Source organism: Labrus bergylta, chromosome 17 (assembly GCF_963930695.1).
Source record: "Labrus bergylta chromosome 17, fLabBer1.1, whole genome shotgun sequence".
In the NCBI taxonomy this organism is placed as follows: domain Eukaryota; kingdom Metazoa; phylum Chordata; class Actinopteri; order Labriformes; family Labridae; genus Labrus; species Labrus bergylta.
The window spans coordinates 6,921,159-6,941,469 of record NC_089211.1 but is presented as its reverse complement, the minus strand read 5'-3'; the positions used below and the strand labels follow the sequence as shown (position 1 = coordinate 6,941,469).

Below are 20,311 nucleotides of genomic sequence, written 5' to 3'. Positions count from 1 at the left end.
AGAAATTTGACAAAATAGGCAGCTACACGGGGGACTAAAGTAAAAAATGGGTTTATTGTTACAAAAGCTGCAAGCGGACATGAATCAATACATTTTATTAACTACATTTTTTCATTGATAAAGATTGATTTCAGTTGTTTTCTCTAGATCTTCACTTATTTAGGCTTATTTATTTTCTCAAGGTAACAGCGCCGTTTTGTCCCCCGTAATAAACGTAGAAACTAGAACTAACAGGCTGCTCACTAAAACTCTATTCAGACTCAGAGGCGTTACAAGATGGGATCATCAGAGCCAGCGGGGGAGCACAGCGCTGTGTGTGTGTGTGTGTGTGTGTGTGTGTGTGTGTGTGTGTGTGTGTGTGTGTGTGTGTGTGTGTGTGTGTGTGTGTGTGTGTGTGTGTGTGTATGTGTGTATGTGTGTTTTCAATCGTCAAATTAACAACTTGTTGAGGTTTAGGATTAATTTGGGTAATATGCAAAGGCCACACTTTGAAATATTCTTCTACACCGCAGTCCTGCGATCTCATGTTGAAACAAATCTTTCCTGATTTAGCAAAAACCAAGTTCCTGTCAATGACTCATCGATCAGATTTACAAGTAAACGCAACACAAAGGGCTTTTTATACATCAGGAAGTAAAACAGACTCAGTAAAAGTACTTTATTGTTTTGACATTTATTGTGTTAGGGGCGGCTGTGGTTCAGGTGGTAGAGCCAGTCATCTCTCAACCAGAATGTCAGAGGTTCAATCCCCAGCTCCTGCAGCTATACAGTAGGTCCAATGTGTCCTTGGGCAAGACACTTAACCCTGAATTGCTCCCGGTGGCGTATGAATGTGTGTGAATGGGATTATACTGATAGTCACTTTACTTTACATAACCTCTGCCATCAGTGTATGAATGTGTGTGAATGGGGAAGTGTGGCATGAGGTGTAAAAGCTTTGAGTAGTCCAAAGGCTAGAAAAGCGCTATACAAGCTCAAGTCCATTTACCATTGATTCCTTAAATTCTTCAAGATCATCATATTGTCGGAGTCTTGCAGTTGTCGAAAATAGTTTTCTTCCTTGAAATAAAACATTTAAGAGCTTATCCAAGATGACTTTTTTTAAATTTAGACAAGGATTAGAAGAATTGAAACAAAAGGGATTACTTAATCCTTTCACTTTCAGTTTTATTATTACAAAAGGCACAATTAAAGCAGTCAGACACATGTAGTGGGGACAGTAATAAATATGTTACTCCTTGGGAAGTACCAGAATATCAAGGTACAGTATATAACTAAAGTAGTAGGACCTGTAATTTATACTAAAGTACAAAACTAGAGTTAATTTAATCTCACCGTTTTGGAGTTACAGTAGAGTATATATAAATACGCCGCTAAATTTGCCTAGCCTGTTATTTGTAGCTCTGCCCTGTCATCTTCATCTCACACACAACAGAGTCAAGGGACCTTGTTACATAAAAGATACAATGACTATCAAGATGGAGATCTCATGAAGATTCTGTGAAGAAGCATTGTGCTCTGGTATAAGACAAAATCTCTTTATTTTAATATACTTATGGAGCTCTCTGCTCACTTCTTTTAATCTTAGCAGTGTATTCATCAGGCTCATATGTGATAGGTATTTGCTGTTTAGTCTACATCTGAGCTTAATATTGCTAAATTTGGGGCGTCTGTGTGTTAAAGATAAACATGGAATAAGACTTGAGGTAACAGTCAGTTCAAGGTCGGATGCTGATTTAGCATTGAATGAGAATGGGGTCAATGTTAAGGTGAAGGTAAGGTAGAGCTTTAAGTTTATGGTTAGAAGTTATTGGATGAAAAGACTAAATGATGGTCCCATTTAGAAGCTTTGTGTCTATGACACTCATTTATCTGCTCAAACCGCAATTGTTGTTTTTGTCCTGCACATAGAGCTTGCCTTGACCCTAAGTGCTAGGAATAAACCTAGCGTGTTTCTCAAACCTTTGAGGACCCGTAGAGCTTCCTGTCTGTGTCACAGCTAGCCCCCGCTCTCAGACACTCGACTCTTACTCTCACTTCTCAGTCTGAACTCTCAAACCTCATCCTGTCACGTCTCCTCTGTCTCCCTCTCCTGCTGCTCCTTCTCCACACAATGAGATCACCACACAGCTGTAGACGATTAGATCCATTCCCAGGTATTTGGCATGAAGCCTTATGACTCTGAGCTCCTCAGAGTCATAACAGGTACTGTTATGACTCTGAAAACCGAGTTTTTTCAAGCTTGAAGCCATCCATCCATTATCCATCCATCATCCATCCATCCCTCCATCCATCCATCATCCATCATCCATCTATTTATCCATCCATCCATCCATCATCCATCCATATAGTAATAATCTTACTGTGAAATAAGTCAACATGAATCCAAAACGTATTAAAAATGAATTCATCCTTGATCTATAAAAGAAGGACGGTCATACTGTTTCACACATCACATGGTGCAGGGTATCATGTATTTAACTATTGTTTGAACTTTTAGTTTCTTTGTAACATTATCAGCTTTCTGACCCCGTCTTGTTTGACTTCCATTTAAAACTTTCTGGATCCCAGAATTCCTTTGTCTGCATGATGAAAGGTTTCAGGAGAGACTGATGACGAGTGTTTTCCAGCTGGCTGCGTGAGTCATTAAAATAATACCTTCAGAGGACTTGACTTCTACTTCTGTAGAAAAAAGAGCAACTACATCCAGAAACTAAGGAATACAAACTTGCATGTCTGATCAGATCAGAGTGACTCATGATTACCAGAAGCTGCCTCTCTGTTTCCTGCTCTGAGGTCCACATGGATTTCACAACATCTCCTTCTCTCTCTCTCTCTCTCTCTCTCTCTCTCTCTCTCTCTCTCTCTCTCTCTCTCTCTCTCTCTCTCCAGCACAAATGCATTTTGTAAGCATGCATCACTGGCTTCTTTGGAAGGGAGTTAAGCTTCTGTAACTTGATACCATTACTCTTTCCTTGTTTCTCAGGCCTAACAGACGTTAGAGTAAACTTATTCTCTGTGCAGGATCTGAAGCAACCAGCCAGAGTCCCACATGTAAGAATTTTAAGTTACCTAATTTGTCCTTGGAGTATCTTTTGGCAGGTATACTGATATTTATGTCCACAGTTTTCAGGTGTAATCAGAGGATTTTTATGGTGAAAAGGCTGAAAACAACCAAACCAAACGCGGACCACAATCAGCCACAATGAGGAGGACTATAATGATCTCGTGGTTATTACTGTTTGTCTCACTGTTTTACCAAAGCACACAAGATGGAATTGGGAAAGAAAAAGGTAAGTAAGTCTTTTTTAATCACTTCTAAAAACCTGCAGATGTTGTCTCAGTACATGAATGTCTCCAGATTGTCAAGTGAATTTAGTGTGAAGTTACACTGTTCCTTTAAGAATACGATGTGCTCCAAACTTGTTTACATTCACTCATGATAGGAAGGGGTATTCAGCCTATTTATATTACTTTTCATGTTTGCTTCTAACAGTGCAATCCTTTTTAATAAGTTGTACTGACACATTGTTAGCACCATGAATAGACAGAGTGAAAGTATGTAAAGAATGCACTGCTGGAAAAACTGGTGCAATTTAGTCATCCCCCTTTAAACGGGGCTGAAGGAAAAAGGGCTGATGACTGGGTTTGACCGTCTAAGGCCACTATTACTGTCAGGAAAATGGGAAAGTGGAACACATGTGTGGACCCAGAGGTGTCTTAAAGTTATCCAAGAAGGATAACCACAAAAATCGCAAGCGATAGATTGGAGGGGGGTAGGGAACAAAGAGCCAAAACACCATTCTAACTAATGCACCGAAAATTATTAACTAAACCACTGCTGCCAAGCAGCTGACTCGAAACTAAATTGTCCGGGAGACCCGGAAACAATTCAAGGAAAGGCTGCCAGGGAGGCCTTAAAACTCAACACAAAAGGCTGGGGTATATCAACTACCCAGAACCCCAAGTTATTCTAACAATAGACACAAATACACAAATAGAGACAACACAGGGAGAACCTCTCACTCTGAAGGTGAGATAATGAGTCAGCACAGAGCATTGAATTCCAGGAGTATAAATAAGCTTCCCACACCTGGCTTTAATCAAGGCCAGTCAGCCACAAATACACCTGACTCTGCACTTAAGTGATTCAGTCACCAACCCCAGTGAGAAGCCAGAGAGTGTGTCCTTACAGGACCCCTCCCTCTAAGGAACGGCACCTGACGTTCCAGCAGGACCATCTGGGTGGTGGCGACGAAAGTCCCGAATAAGTTCCGGGACCAAAATGTCCCTAGCTGGGACCCAGGCACGCTCCTCCGGACCATATTCCTCCCAGTCTACAAGGTATTGCATGCCCCGTCCCACTCGATGACTTTTCAAGATGCGCCGTACAGTATAGACTGGTTGGCCCCCTACCAAATGGGGCGGAGGTGGTGGCCTTACTGCTGGCACCAGCGGACTAGAGCAGACTGGTTTGAGGCGAGACACATGAAACGTGGGGTGAATCTTCATAGATCGGGGAAGCAGGAGTCGAACAGTGACAGGGTTAATCCTCCGAATGATCTTGAAGGGGCCGATGAAGCGTGGCGCTAATTTACGTGACTCTACCTGCAGGGGCAGATCCCTTGTAGAGAGCCAAACCCTCTGCTCAACTTGATATTGTGGTGCAGAAAGGCGACGCCGGTCAGCATACTTCTTTTGTAGTGCCACTGAGCGTTGAAGAGCTGTCCGGATCCACCTCCAGGTAGCACGACATCGCCGGATGTACTGCGCAGCGGAAGGCACCCTCACATCTCTCTCGTGTTCTGGGAACAACGGTGGCTGATAACCATACTGACACTCAAAAGGAGACAATCCTGTGGATGCATTCTTTAAGGTGTTGTATGCGTACTCTGCCCAGACAAGTTGATCGCTCCAAGTGGATGGGTTTGAGGAGACCAGACAACGGAGCGTTCTCTCAAGCGTTTGATTAGTGTGTTCTGTCTGGCCATTGGTCTCTGGATGAAAACCTGATGACAGACTGGCAGAAGCACCCACCAGAGAACAGAATGCCTGCCAAAACCGGGAAGTGAATTGTGGGCCTCGGTCTGACACAATGTCTAGGGGAAGGCCATGGTGGCAAAAGACATGCTGGACCACAAGACGGGCGGTCTCCAGGGCTGAAGGGAGCTTTGAGAGAGGGATAAAGTGGGCCCCCTTCGAGAATCGGTCTACTACCACCAGAATGACAGTGAACCCCTTTGAGGTGGGCAAGCCTGAAATAAAATCCAGGGCCACATGTGACCAAGGGCGATGGGGGATAGGCAGAGACTAGAGAAGACCAGCAGGGGGCTGTTGTGATGTCTTGTTTTGGGCACAAACCGTACAAGCAGCCACAAATGCTTGTACGGTGCTCAGAACCCTCAAGCCAGTGGCGCCACTCTTCCTAGGCCAACTTCACTGCTAGAAGCTTCCCTATCTACTGATAACGGTATTGTATTTTGTTTTAGATTTTTTTAAAGTTGCCGGTTCACATGGCAACGCTTTCAAAACAACCACCATGCACAAGGATCTGCAAAAATGACTGTAGTACACATGCCAGGCCAGTAGTTGGCGATGTCACTTTATATTGAAAAAGCACATGCATGCGTACATACTCTTCCTTCTACAGAGCGGTGAGGTGTAAACTTAGAAAAAATGGCTGATGCATGAAAGGATGGTGAGGTGGGAGTCATGCCAGTAAACAATTATTACATCTAGAATTTTTAAGTCCACCACTGTAGTTGTAGTCCAACTACTCATGCATGGCTGTTGTCTAAAAACGTTATGCACATGTCATGTGTGTTTCCAAGGAGCAACCTCTGCTGTTAAAAAATGAAGCCAATGCTAAAGTGAAAGAAAACTGCAGTTTGTCGACTGTCCACTTGGTGCACCTGAAGTCACATACACACCCCATTCAAAAAAAGCATGTTTTACAGCATGAATTAACACATTTACAGCCTGGTTCAAAAACCAATAAAGGTCTGATGGCCACCCCCGGATCTACCTCCGATTCTCACCAACCTCTTCCATGTTAAATGTTCCTGCTCTTTCTTCAGCTACCTTCAATATTTTGTTCCCCCTTTCCGACCTCTTGAGTCACCAAACGACTTGTTGAAGTACTGCATGGCTAAAGCATGGGTCTACAGGATTACATGACGGAGAGATGTAGGTAAACGTTTGATGTTGTACTTGGAAACTTTACGTTTTTCCTATTAATCCTGCTCCTCTGCTTCCATCTCCACCTCCATTTCCTCCTTGTGCCTGATCAACATGATGGTGGCACAAATAGCAGCAATTAGTTTGTGAATGTATCTTATAAAGGCAGCGATTAATTTTCCCATTTCCAGCTGGTACATGATCATTTTTAAAATTCTGATGTCAGTGTACTCCGGCTTCCTCCCACAGTCCAAACACATGCTCGTTAGGTTAACTGGTGACTCTAAATTGTCCGTAGGTGTGAATGTGAGTGTGGCTGGTTGTCTGTCTCTATCAGCCCAGGGTGTAAACCCGCCTCTTGCCCAATGACAGCTGGGATTGGCTCCAGCCTCCCCACGACCCTGAACAGGAAAAGCAGTATAGATAATGGATGGAGGAATGGTTGATGTCAGTGTTCAATTCAATGGTTACTGTTGGTATATCCAGAACCTTCTAGTCAGCTGGTGCCCTGATATAGAGCAAAATGGTCTCTCCTGTGGTCGGTTCTACAAGGTCAGTTTGTCTCCAGTTCTCATGCCCTCTGGGGGAATCTTCTCAGCGGCCACATATTAATGGTTTTTATAAAAAATTTAAAAACACAAAAAGACATCCTTGTTTGGTAAAAACATCTATTAACCCAGAGAGCAATAATGAATGTGTGACCAAACGAGATAATAAAGAGTGCTTAAGTGAAGTGATTCTATGGCTAACTTTATGAGTAAGTTTGACATCCACAGGATTCGTCTATGGCTAGGCCTTACACATTTGATTCCCTCCTAACAGCAACAAATCCTCCAAACCAAGTGTAGCCATATGAATTTTGTTCTTCTCCTCACTTCAGCAAAGAAGCGTTCCTTAAGTCTCTAACGATAGCAGGCAACAGATCAACCTACATATTTTAAACAAATGGAAAAAAAGGGTGTAACAGTTGTAGTTTGTTTGACAGGAGTCTTTAAAATTACTTGTTTAAATGAATTATTTTAACATAACATTTTAACATTTTTGGGGCGGAGGTAGACCGGCACCTCCTGTTTTTGTGAATGGAGTCTGGAGGCTGTTTACAGTTACATATCCTCTTCCCCTCTTTTACAAAAAGGTCTATCTCTGTCAGGATTCTTTCTCTGATGTTGTCAGACGCTCAGAGTAACAATGACACAAACTACAGCTTTTACTGGACGTGCTTTGATCGGTCACATATGCCCCAAAGGATTATTTTGGAGCTATTTCAATGCATTTCACTGCTGCTTTCTGGAGCAAACTCCTCTTATTGTCATTTAGTCTGAAATCTATTTGAACAAGAGGGCCCAGGTTTAACAAAACCCCCAATGACCCTCCAGTTAGCTGTATGTGTTTCTGTTCATGAAGGCCTCACAGATTGAAGTGTCTGGGAGCAGTACGTTCCTTAAACTTTTCCTTTTCCCCTCAGGTGTCTTGCATTGTGGACCCCAGAATATGACACTTGAAAAATTTGACCAGATGATCCTGTCGACATGGCAGGACGACCCCTCCTGCTTTGCGCTGCGAGACGTGCTGATCTATGAGCTGGTGGTTCTAATAGAAGACCAAGAAGTCCATCATGTAAGAGTTTATTTACAATTTTAAAAAAACCTCAGAGTGGTGAAAGAAACATTAATCTGACTCGCTTTTGTTTTAGGATAAATTGGCTGTGTTGCACAATCAGATCGGATCTACTCACTCCTGGAGCTGGACGCCATATTTGGCGTTGGAGTGCGCGTCCCACTCAGTCAGGATCAGCTTACGATACAACAACCGCACAAGTCCATGGACACAGGAAAAGACTCTTCCTGGTACACAATTCACTCACTAAACTGTATTTTGATTTCAGAAGCATTCCTGCAGTCATTTTTCACATCAATGCAAAGTCTGGGAATGCAGGAAGCAGAGGAAGGACCCAAAGGCAGATTCAAACAGGCAGGCGGTCAGAATTCAAAGATTGATTGTGCAGACAGCTAAACATGTCGCAGACAAGAAGGCGGATCCAGGTTTAATTACAGATGAAATCCAAAGAGGAATCATGAGAAGTCAGAGCTGTAGATTTAGAAAGAGGAACTATTTAATGTTGGTATCCCGTCAGTGCTACTTTTCCTTATTTGTCCTGCTTTTCAAAGCTGGTTTTTTTTGCGCTACACAGCTTAGGGAGAGGCTTCCCTGTTTAGTTGTTTTCCACAAAGACAATAAAGACTTGAAATCTTGAGGGAAAGTCCAGGGTATGCCTGAGAAGAAGATGTTGAAGATGGAGAAGATGTGTGAGGAGAGACTAGGATGACAGAGTATGAAAATGTGCTTTTAACCACACTCTTGATGCTAAATCGAGATTCTTTTTCAGGGAGAGGAGCCTCCAAAAAGCCGCAGGTTTTCCCCCGGGACAAAGTGTTTGAGGTTGGCCGTCATGGGAATTTCTGCTGCATCATGCCTGCAGGGGCAGTTTTTAACAAAATGTACATGAGTGGTTATAACAATTCGAATATGAAAACAAGAAAGATCAACAATCAGACGTACGTTTTGACTGTCCTCCTGGACCAGCCGTCAAACAACAGCTGCACCAATGTAATATGCCAAACATCCGACTACGGGGCGTGTGCTTACATCGGCTGTAAGTGTAACTTTGTTTTGTGCACAATTCTGTTGTTTATTTGGAGCCTTAATCACATTTAAATATTTTTTTTTACTTTTCTAATTTGTCTTGATTCAGACCGTCCTGATGACAGAGATCTTCAGTGTGAAACTCAAGATCTGGAATCAGTTGATTGTCTCTGGACAGTTGGAAAAGAACTGCCCAAACGACAGCTTTCAACAGAGTATCAGCTAAATGGAAGGTAGGCTAAATGTTAAAGGGAACATAGTATGAAAAATCCACTTGTAAAGTCTTTCTGAACATATATCTACATATGTCTACCGACCCACAAAATGTGAAATAAACCCATCCAGTCCTTTGTGTCCAATGCTCCATTTCAAATGTGCTCTCCTTGTGATGTCACAGTGGAATTCTGGTAAAAAAAAAATCCCCTCCCCTCCCCTGGTATATCCACCCATGGACTCCACCCCCAGCCTAGAGCAAAACCTTTGCGCAAGTCCGCCATTTTTATTCTGGCTAGCGAAGGAGTGATGTCTACCGGGAAAACTCAGGGGGGGGCTCATTGCATTTAAAGAGACACACACACCAAAACGGAGTGTTCTGAGAGAGCTGCTTTATACAGGGTCACAAACCTGTGGTGCTTGTAATAAATGTGTATGTTTTGAAAATAATTAGCTGTTCAGTTGCTTTTAAATGCTGTTTTTCTTTCTTTTGCTTCCATATTAGAAGTTTGCTTTTGGTCACAAAAATCAAGCAAATTACATGTACACTCTTGGTGTTTTGTGTGTTTTAGTGATTGTCCAAATGGTTCGAAGGGGAGATGTTCTCAAAGAATTCAAGAAGTCGGTGAGAGAACCTGGACGCTAACAGCAAAAAATAATTTAGGGAAAAGGGAGCTAACAGACAGAGCAGACCTGATGAAAAGAGGTATGAAGTGTACTTTCTGTTTGGTACTATACTTGTCAGATTTAAAAAATATACAGTACTGTGCAAAAGTTTTAGGCAGGTGTGAAAAAATGCTGTAAACTAAGAATGCTTTCAAAAATATAAATAATGATTGTTTATTTTTATCAATTTACAAAATGCAAAGTGAGCAAACAAAAGAAAAATCTAAATCACATCAATATTTGGTGTTACTACCCTTTGCCTTCAAACCAGCATCAATTCTTATAGGTACACTTGCAAAAAGTCAGGGATTTTGTAGGATTGTAGTCAGGTGTATGATCAACCAATTATAATAAACAGGTGCTAATGCTCATGAATGTCACATGTAGGTTGAAACACAGTCATTAACTGAAACAGAAACAGCTGTGTAGGAGGCTTAAAACTGGATGAGGAACAGCCAAACTCTGCTACCAAGGTGAGGTTGTGGAAGACAGTTTCATGTCACAGGTCATACACTATGGTAAGACTGAGCACAGCAACAAGACACAAGGTAGTTATACTGCATCAGCAAGGTCTCTCCCAGACAAATATTTCAAAGCAGACTGGTGTTTCAAGATGTGCTGTTCAAGCTCTTTTGAAAAAGCACAAAGAAACGGGCAACGTTGAGGATCGTAGACGCAGTGGTTGGCCAAGGAAACTTAGTGCAGCAGATGAAAAACACATAAAGCTTATTTCCCTTCGAAATCGGAAGATGTCCAGCTGTGCCATCAGCTCTGAACTGGCAGAAACCAGTGGGACCCAGGTACACCCATCTACTGTCCGGAGAAGTCTGGCCAGAAGTGGTCTTCATGGAAGAGTTGCAGCCAAAAAGCCATACCTCCGACATGGAAACAAGGCCAAGCGACTCAACTATGCACAAAAAAATAGGAACTGGGGTGCAGAAAAATGGCAGCAGGTGCTCTGGACTGATGAGTCAAAATTTTAAATATTTGGCTGTAGCTGAAGGCAGTTTGTTCGCAGAAGGCCTGGAGAGCAGTACAATAATGAGTGTCTGCAGGCAACAGTGAAGCATGGTGGAGGTTCCCTGCAAGTTTGGGGCTGCATTTCTGCAAATGGAGTTGGAGATTTGGTCAGGTTTAATGGTATCCTCAATGCTGAGAAATACAGGCAGATACTTATCCATCATGCAATACCATCAGGGAGGCGTATAATTGGCCCCAAATTTATTCTGCAGCAGGACAACGACCCCAAACATACAGCCAAGGTCATTAAGAACTATCTTCAGCGTAAAGAAGAACAAGAAGTCCTGGAAGTGATGGTATGGCCCCCACAGAGCCCTGATCTCAACATCATCGAGTGTGTCTGGGATTACATGAAGAGACAGAAGGATTTTAGGAAGCCTACATCCACAGAAGATCCTCTGTGGTTAGTTCTCCAAGATGTTTGGAACAACCTACCAGCGGAGTTCCTTCAAAAACTGTGTGCAAGTGTACCTAGAAGAATTGATGCTGTCTTGAAGGCAAAGGGTGGTCACACCAAATATTGATTTGATTTAGATTTCTCTTCTGTTCATTCACTGCATTTTGTTAATTGATGAAAATAAACCATTAAAGCTTTCATTTTTGAAAGCATTCTTAGTTTACAGCATTTTTTCATACCTGCCTAAAACTTTTGCACAGTACTGTATATATTTTAAAAGTCAATAAATTCAGTGTATTTTGTTGTGTTTCAGTGCACATGTTTGCTCCAGAGGGAGTGTCAGCTTCAGCTGTGAATGCCAGAAACGTCACCCTGAGCTGGAGGTGGAAAGTGCTACGATACAGCAATCTTAATATTACCTGCCAAGTAAACGTCAGCCATTTTGAAACAAATACAATGGTGAGTAGACAGAAGAGGGAGGGTATCTCTCTACTTCACAACTACTGAAGTGGAATTCTAATATATTTAATAATTGGATATTTTTTACATGTTTTTGGGCCTTCAATTTCTGAAAGGTACGGAAAGTTTTGATTGCTCCAGTAGATTGCTGTAGCTGCAAAACAGGCTGTGAACGCTGACTTCCTGTAGACCAATAACTCGAGTCAAAGAAGGTCTGACATCATAACAGAAAGTATCCCTACAGTTTCATCGCTGTTTCCAGACTCCCTCCTTCCCTGGTGTTTCTGAAGAGAGTGTTTACCAGCTGTGTCTGCTTAAAAAAACAGTATTACTCTCATAACAAGATAGTGAAGGTCTCAGAGGATCCTTCAGTAAAGTTGTCAGACTCTTGAACTAACCTGAGCCTGTCAGTGACCAAAACAACAACTTTAGGTGGACATACTCTTGACACTTAGGAATATAAATCTGCCATAAAAGACTGTTTTGCAGCCGCCAGCAGAAGTAATCTACCAGAGCAACTCATGAATGTTTCGTTTTCATTTTTGATTTAGACCGCCACTCTGTAAAAATAGAGCCTGGGTTAAAAGGTACCCAGTGGTTAAAGGTACCCCATGTACAGAGGCTGTAGTCCTCCAAGTGGGTGGCCCGATTCAAGTCCAACCTGTGGCTCCTTTCCAGCATGTCGTTCTCCATTCTCTCTCTCTCCTGATTTCCTATTCTATCCACTGTCCTGTCTAATTAAAGGCAAAACGCCTGAAAATGAACCTAAACAAAGAAGTACCAATCTAATATAATCCTTGTCCATGCTGTGTTTTCAAGAGTGAAATCTTTGGAGTTGGCCTTCTTTCTGTGGTTGTGACTGATTTGATACCAAACTGGACTTACAATGTGGCAGTAAGATGTGGAACAACAGAACATTTCTGGAAATGGAGCAACTGGAGCGCAAGTGTCAACTTCCACACGAGGGGGGATGGTAAGTGTTTAGATTGCAGCATTAAAGGAAGAATGTGTAACATGTTAAACATAAATATATCAGAAATGAAGTATCTCCTGTGTAAAAGTCTCTCTGAGTCATGACTGTCTACAATGAGGGAGAAGCTCGAGTCCCGCTGGCCGGCTCCTACCCTTGTGTATAAAAGCTGTTTTAGTCAAGAACTAGAGAGAAGAACATACTCACTGATTATTTGAATGTCATGTACAGTAAGTGTGTTTACATCTGTGTCAATTTATCTGCAATGTGAAGCTACGAGCTAACTAAAGAGCACTAACATTAGCATGCTAACACAACAATGCAGGACACAGGTGAAGGACAATTTTGTCTGCTGCTTGAGCTAAACTCCTTTGTGTGAACGCGAGTGGAGAGGGGGTTGGAGGTATGTCTCTGGAGGAGAGCGGAGGCTTCAGTATGGAAGAGGTGTCTCCAAACAGCAGTTCGTTTTGGTTTCATGCTGGTGCTCAAGGGAGACATCTACTGGATCAAAAAGTTGCACATTCTTCCTTTAGAATATGCAATCTTTTTTTTCCTGCATGCTGATTGTCCATTTGTCCCACAGTTCCAGATGCCCTCGACGTGTGGATGCAGGCGAGGGATAACCAAACTGTGATTATTTGGAAAGTAAGTCAAATAGAGGAGGCACTGCTATTTTTAAGCTTGTATGTATTTGATGAAGGACACGTGTCTTCCTTTCAATTGAGGAAGAATTTTGTGACATGCTTGGTTGTTTAATTATATTTGAAAGATTCTCTTTTCTGAGGTTTCTTGAGAGATGCTTGGTCAGAACTTCATTAATAAAAAAAAACAAGAATTTTAAAGTCTTTCCTGTCTTGTCTTCCACAAAGACCAGACAAGGAGTAAATTTGTACTTTTAAAAAATCTGTATATTTTTGTATTATGTAAAAGATTTTAATTTAAAAAATCTGTTTCTGTTTTTGCCAGTTCAGTTAAATTCCTGATGTTTTATCTCTTCAGGAACCCCAGTCCAACGAGAGTCATGGAGACATCTTAGAGTATGAAGTTAGCTGGACAGAGACCGCAGAGAGAGAGCGGCTGAATAAAACCAAAGTGGATCACAACTTTCTTAGCGTTTCCCTCACTCTCGACCCCACTGAGGAGCACATCGTCACTGTGTCAGCCAGGAATATAAACGGCAGCTCATCCCCGACAACCATCGTCATCCCCAGACGTAAATCAGGTATGACTCTTACAGAGCTGTGTGAGTACAACATACGTTGTTATATAATATATATATGTTGTATGTCGTTTAAACTTAAACGACATACAACTGCAGGGTAGAACATTTTCATTAATTCAATCTGATTGGTTGAAAAATATCAGAAATTTGGGTCCCCATTTCTCATGGAGGAGTCGGTGGTGGGTCCTGAGGCTAGAGGAATTGAGAACCATTGCACTAAGACTAGAAATTAAAATTCCTAACAGTGTTTCTTCCAGATATAACCAATGTGGAAACTGATGGAATAATTGGCAGCGATGGCGGCTTCAATCTGTCCTGGTCTGTCAGCTCTGCAGCCAGCTGTGGATACGTGGTGGACTGGTGTCCTGCGTCAGAGAACTGCCGAGTGGAGTGGCTGAAAGTGCCTCCAAATGTGACAAACACAAGAGTGTTTTCAAGTGAGTCTTAATCTTTGCCAACACCCACAGTGACACATGATTGCATTCTTGTTGCATCATTTTGTCTCATTTTGATATTTCTTAAGCGCAGAAAGTTTCAAAGCTGGAGTGAGATACTCTCTGTCGGTGTACGCCTGCACAAACAGAGCTCCAGTGTTTTTAGAACGGAGGGAAGGATATACTGAAGAGAAAAGTAAGCGGCTGTTTTCCTAACAGACGTGTCATTTCAACAAATAATTTTTTCCCCAAGCAATGATTCACACATATTTCTCTCCGTCAGGAATAGAAGACAGCCTGTTTCAGTCATTGAAATGGAACCAGCGCGACTCAGACGTTGAGATATCCTGGGAGCCTGTACCTTTAAGAAACCAGCCCGCTTTCATTTATGGATACGTGCTTTATGTTGACAACAACAACAACAAAGTTCTCAGCGTCAGCACAGGTAGTGTGACACCCTGTTGATACTACTACTGCTAATTGTCTTAAATACTCCTAATAAATATCTCACTCTGACCTTCAGGAGCAACAATCATGTTTGTACAAAACACTGTGGTGCTGTATTTTAAACTGAGGCACTTCTTGAGGTGAAAATGATGAGTAGGTAAAGAAGTTTATTCACTGCTCCAGTAGATTGTTTTAGGCTGCAGCAGTGAAACGACTTTAAATCAAAACTGATCAAAGTGCATCCACTAAAAGTTGTTGTTTTTGTCCCTGCAGGCTCAGTTTGTTATTCTAAGTGTCTTGACATCTTCAGAGAAAGGATCCAAAACAACAACTTTAAGTGGACTTACCTTGATTGGACGCATTTGCTTCCACAGATCACGTTGCAGCCATTACAGCCTGTTTCACTGCTGCAGGCAGTCTGCTGGAGCTAATTAAAAACTTTGTTGGATGGGCGTGTTTCTGCTGTAAATGTTGACTGTGGATTATTTAGGATTTATTCGGCCGAGGTCAGACAACAGCAACAGAACAAACATAGCTGACAAACTTTTCTTGTTAACAGTCTTGTTTATATTCTATTAGCAGGTACACTTCTAAAAGGCTAGAAAGATGACATCACCTTGACTTGTAAATGTCAGACATCTACATTTCAGTCTCAGTAAATTATATTACAGCATTCACTCGGCTTCTATCCAAATATAACTGCAGCTATGAGGTGTCTTACACATGCATTACAGCTACACAGACCTAAAGGAAGATTTACCCTAAGATGGAAGAAAGTAAAATTATATATCCACAAAATTAAAGACAAATAAATTCATGAATATTCATACTAATAAACTTACAGCTATTTAGACCCTGAAATAAGTAAAAATGGGGGCGAGATCAAAATATTAAAATTAATCTTTGATATACTTTGCAACACACAACTCCAGTTCTTCTGCCTTCATAAGCAGTTTAAAAACATGCAAGGCAACGGTTTATATAAAATACCTTCATGAACGAGGTGCCGGATGGCCTGTTAGTAATGATACAGTCCTTGTTGCAGCGACCGTGGGTTTGAATCCGACCTCGGCCCTTTGCTGTGTGTCATCGCCCGCTTTCTCCTTTCCAGCATTTTCTGTCTCTCTTTATATATATATGAGTAAATGTTACATTGATGAAAACATTGTAATATTAACGACTTCATAGGAATAGTTTTAAAATTATTTTTTCATAGCTTACAAAGCTTTTCATGCCATTATTTGAGGGACAGGATAGTGGACAGATGGAAACCAGGGACAGAGAGAGAGTGAGTGGGGAATGACATGGCTAAAGTCGGACCCAAACCTGGGCCGCCCGCCTCGAGGACCCTCTGCTCATGCTAGCACCCTAACCACACAGAAAAGGCCCTTCACATAAAGCCCGTGACATAAACGTTGCATAGTAAAGTGTTTAAAATGCTCGTTTTCAAGAAGGGTTGTGAGCTGGATGCTTATTGGTCTCTTTGAAAAACGTGTCTCTTCCTCCCGGTGTAGACGATCCTAAGGCCTCCAGTCTGACAGCAACAAACCTCAACATCAACACCTACACCTTCACAGTGAAGGCAAAGACAGCAGCTGGAGAGGAGGGAACCACAACCATCACCGCCACCTTAAACTCTCTGAGTATGTTTCCTCTCTTCTCTTTGAACGTGTGGAAGTCACTCATCTGGAGTCAAACAAAATTTTGAAAACTTCATCTGATGGTGTTTTTTCTGGTCGTTTCACCAGCTGATAACCTGATCGAGATCGTTTGCGTCTCGTTGGTCGCTGTTTTCGGACTCCTCTCCCTCGTCACCATCCTTTGCTTCAGACACTGGTCATGGTAAGAAGGTCAACACATTCACAATTCCACACAGTAAGATCAATCGTCACCTTTGATGAAGTTTAATGAAATTAAATTAATTTTTCATCCATTCTTACGTCCTACAGTATCAAACACAAGGTCTATCCTCCGATACCAACGCCGGTGTTGAGGGACAAATGGTTGACAACGGTAGGTTCTTCCATTAAAGGGACAATAAACTAAATGTACACATGAAGGTCAGTTTACTCTTACCAAACACTAAGAAACATAGAAAATAGTATAGTCATACCAGTCAGTGCTGCCAGGGATTAGCACCCAGGCCCTGCCTTCTCCTGCCACCTGGTTGAGAATGCACCCGACCTCCATGCCCCTCCCTGTGGTTGATTGGCCTACAGGGCCGTGGCTCCATGTAGTTCTTTCTACTTGGCTCCATGGAGGTAAGGCCAGCCAGTTGATGCTCAGGTCTGTCTCCAGGGGGGTTCCTGGGTTTCCATCATCCGAGTGAGGTGGCTGTTACCTATTTCTTCCACTTTAAAGGGGATTTGTTGAAATCTTCCCCCGGTACAATTTAGCCTTGGAGGACCCTACAAGGGGCTAGTGCCCACGGACAACACAGCTACCTGGTTCACTTGGACATACAAAACCCTCCTCCACTACATTAAGGTGGAGATTCTGAACGCCTCCCTATGCTTCCTAAAGACACCTATAGTATCTCCTATAAACCTATAACTCATCTGTTTTAAGGGCTAGGAGTTCCTAAAAAGTGGCATGGCTGATATGACTGCAAGCGGGCATGTTGTAGCGGTTTGTCAGGAATCTTAAGGCCGTCTCAGCTCCACCTCTTTGTCTGTTGTTAGGGTTACGGTCGATCAAAAGATAGGCTGAGACGTCATTGAGACTACGCCCATGCTTTACACGGTCTATGTTTAGAGCACTAAAGTACAAATCGAGCTGTATTATCTGATCCCTGATAGCAAAAAGGTGGAAGTTCAAATGTGTATCATTCTAATCCAAATGAATCCTGTGGAACCACCAGGACCAGGGCACCAAAAAAGCTGCTGGCCAAACCAGAAGTCTTGCAATATTGGCGTTCTCCCCCAAAGGCCAAATCAGTTAGAAAACAGCTGGTGGGTTCTGACTGAGTTGAGCTAAGTATGTAGCTTGTGAGACTTTAGGGAATGAAAGACAGTGTAGAAGGAATCCTTTGATATTTGGTGTTTATCTTTCTGTTGTGTAACTTTTGGTTTTTCAGCCTTTGCACACTCAGATACCTCCAATGTTTTCAATGGTTGTGAGATATTTGTCTGTTTTTTTTTTTTTTAAGGGTGAAAATCGATGTCATCATCTTCGTGTGGATCAGTTCCCCCACAGCGAGGCTGATGTCATGGATGTCCCAGAGCTGCACAAACCAGGAGCACCAGTGAACGATTATGTGATCCAGAATGTTTCTGCACACACACAAACTGAGAAGGGTTACTACAACCAGCCTGTGAGAAACTGCATCCCACAACCCTCCTCGGCCATCCACCCTCCACTCAGGAGTTTATTCCCGAACCCGTTGTATAGCCTGACGATGGTGCCGGGGTATCAGTGGTGCAGCTCGGGTCCTGAGCCTCAGGGGGGGACACATTTAGAGAGAAGCAGTGATGGATACCAACCTCACAGTGAGGCAGAACGCTCCTCTGTAAATCAGACAGAGGTGCGTCCAGACAGTCCCATATCTTGTGTCTCCACCTACATTCTGCTACCACAGTCACCTCAATAATAACACGTCACAGATTTCATATCTTAAACCCTCCCAGTCAGAGCCTACAAATGGATGCTGGGGTGGAGGTGGGGCTGAGCAAGAGTGCAGTATTGGTGCAGGGCAGAACTAGCTATGACAGAGCAGAGAGGGAGAGACCAGGAAGGAGGTGTCATCAGGTGTTTGGATAAAGATACACGTCAAGTGTAAAGTCAGTGCAGCTGGAGTCGCCTGCCTGAACTAGCTGGAAGGCGTCCTCTCATTTCTTGTTTGTATCACTAATAGCATCTGACTGTTGTGCAGCAATCTGACGCAAATTAAGGTACAGAAATTATTATTTTTTCTCTCAAGGTGAGATCCCTTCTTAAAAAGAAACAGCTGTGACACCACCCTCCTCAAAGGAGGAGTCAGTAGAAATGTTTGTTGCAGCTTGTAAACACAACATTCAGACTCTCCTCCTGGGCCTCTAAAGTGCCCCGTAGGTGTCAATATGAGTGTGGCTGGTTGTGTGTTAGTCCTGCTGTGATCGACTAGCGTTCAGTCCAGGTCTACCCCGCCTCTCGCCCAATGACAGCTGGGATCAGATCTAGCCCCCCATGCAACCTCAAACAGGAAAAATCTGTACAGACAATCGATGGACGGATGTCTGAAAAATCCCAGTGAATATGAGTCAAAGTGTGTTATTATGTTATGTTTCACCAGTGAGCACTAGAGGGAGCTAAAGCTACATGCTAGAGACCGGACTCAGTGCAAACTGGGACTGTGAAGTGCACAGTTGAGGTACTTTTTTTTGTATTCACTGTTTGTTTTAATACTTGAACTCCATGACATCTTGTAGACAATCACTGTACACTTAATCCACTGTGTTGGCTTTTAGGTTACTGTTTATAAGAGAAAAGATTAAAACCGCTGTTGTTCCCAATCTTTTGTCCTTTTTGGAGGGTGGGAGGGGGGGTCTGTGAGGGACCCCAGAGTCTGTGTGGGACCCCAGAGTCTTTGTGGGACCTCAGAGTCTGTGAGGGACCTCAGAGTCTGTGTGGGACCTCAGAGTCTGTGTGGGACAGACTTATCTAACACTCCCTCTTAAAACAGATCAGAAAAAGAGATACTAAAATGTTACAAACCTAACGATGGATTAGTGTCACAATATACCGGTGCTGGATAGAAACATGAATAAATACTTGGTAACACTTTCAATTAAGGTCACAATATTCACCATAAACTAGACCCTTGTTAGCATGCTAATTAGTAGCATACTAGCTGCTTATTAGTCATTTTTAAGTGATTATTCTACATGTCCATTGTCTATAGCTAACAGGTCATTAACTAAGAGTTTGACCTCCTAATTACTTCTTATTGATAGAAAGTTATGAAGTTGTTGAACATGAATTATGATCTTAATATTCTTTGTTTACCTCGACATTATGAGGGCCAAACTAAGCAAAGCATATCAAAGCACGGTTGGTCATTTTTCTAAAACTAGCATGATTTTGAAAGTAGCATTCCCTCTGTGCTCCCTCTAAAGCCACGCCCCCTCACTTACATGCACATGCGCTGCTGCTCCAGCTCAGCTCATCTCTTGCATTGTGTAGAAGCTACGTCGTCTCATGTCTCATTCAGTGGTAAGTAAACTCACAGTATAAACTCCGTAATCTGTCACGCGCTTCGAGTGTGAGCTCGTGCACGCAAGAGGTAGAGGTAGAGCAGGGAGGCGTGTGATTGGTTCATCAGATTGGTACCTCGTGGCAGACATTGGTCGAAGTTTTTACAGACTTACAACTGATACAGATGATGGATTTTCTTTGTTCCTTTTTCAGAGAACATGAGTTATTAATTTCTGTCAGGACCTAAAGACAATTTCAACCAAAATCTTTAAAAAGTGGATCTGGAGGAAATTACCAACCTTGACTTTAAAGTCATAATTCATGTTCAACAATTTCCTACTTTACTTTGTTCAGTCATTAATCATGTGCAGATCAAAGGGAAGTTTCTGTTCAGGTGTTTCACGTTTAAAGGGGTTTAATAATTGAAGGGTTAACTTCTCTTTACTCCTGTAGTCTCTCTCTCTCTCGCTCTCTCTCGGTATGATGTCATC

At 42.4% G+C, this 20,311-nt stretch overlaps 1 protein-coding gene across 3 annotated transcripts; it reads left to right on the top strand.

Annotated features, from left to right (window-relative positions):
- The first annotated feature begins 2,896 nt into the window (after nt 1–2,896).
- On the top strand, nt 2,897–19,138 carry LOC109988512 (leukemia inhibitory factor receptor). Of its 3 annotated transcripts, none has more exons than XM_020640022.3 (18): nt 2,897–3,054; nt 3,127–3,293; nt 7,643–7,794; nt 7,871–8,024; nt 8,564–8,830; nt 8,930–9,053; nt 9,606–9,739; nt 11,430–11,575; nt 12,395–12,548; nt 13,129–13,190; nt 13,545–13,767; nt 14,025–14,204; nt 14,296–14,397; nt 14,485–14,646; nt 16,163–16,291; nt 16,397–16,490; nt 16,598–16,661; nt 17,797–19,138. In XM_020640022.3, the coding sequence occupies exons 2-18, from the start codon at nt 3,206–3,208 to the stop codon at nt 18,235–18,237; spliced, it is 2,676 nt and encodes an 891-aa protein (XP_020495678.2). In that variant the 5' UTR covers nt 2,897–3,054; nt 3,127–3,205; the 3' UTR covers nt 18,238–19,138. The 3 variants fall into 3 exon arrangements, with proteins under 3 accessions (XP_020495678.2, XP_020495677.2, XP_065821928.1); XM_020640021.3 differs by having other exon boundaries at nt 14,013–14,204; XM_065965856.1 differs by lacking the exons at nt 2,897–3,054; nt 3,127–3,293 and adding an exon at nt 3,409–4,344 and having other exon boundaries at nt 14,013–14,204.
- Nucleotides 19,139–20,311: the final 1,173 nt, after the last annotated feature.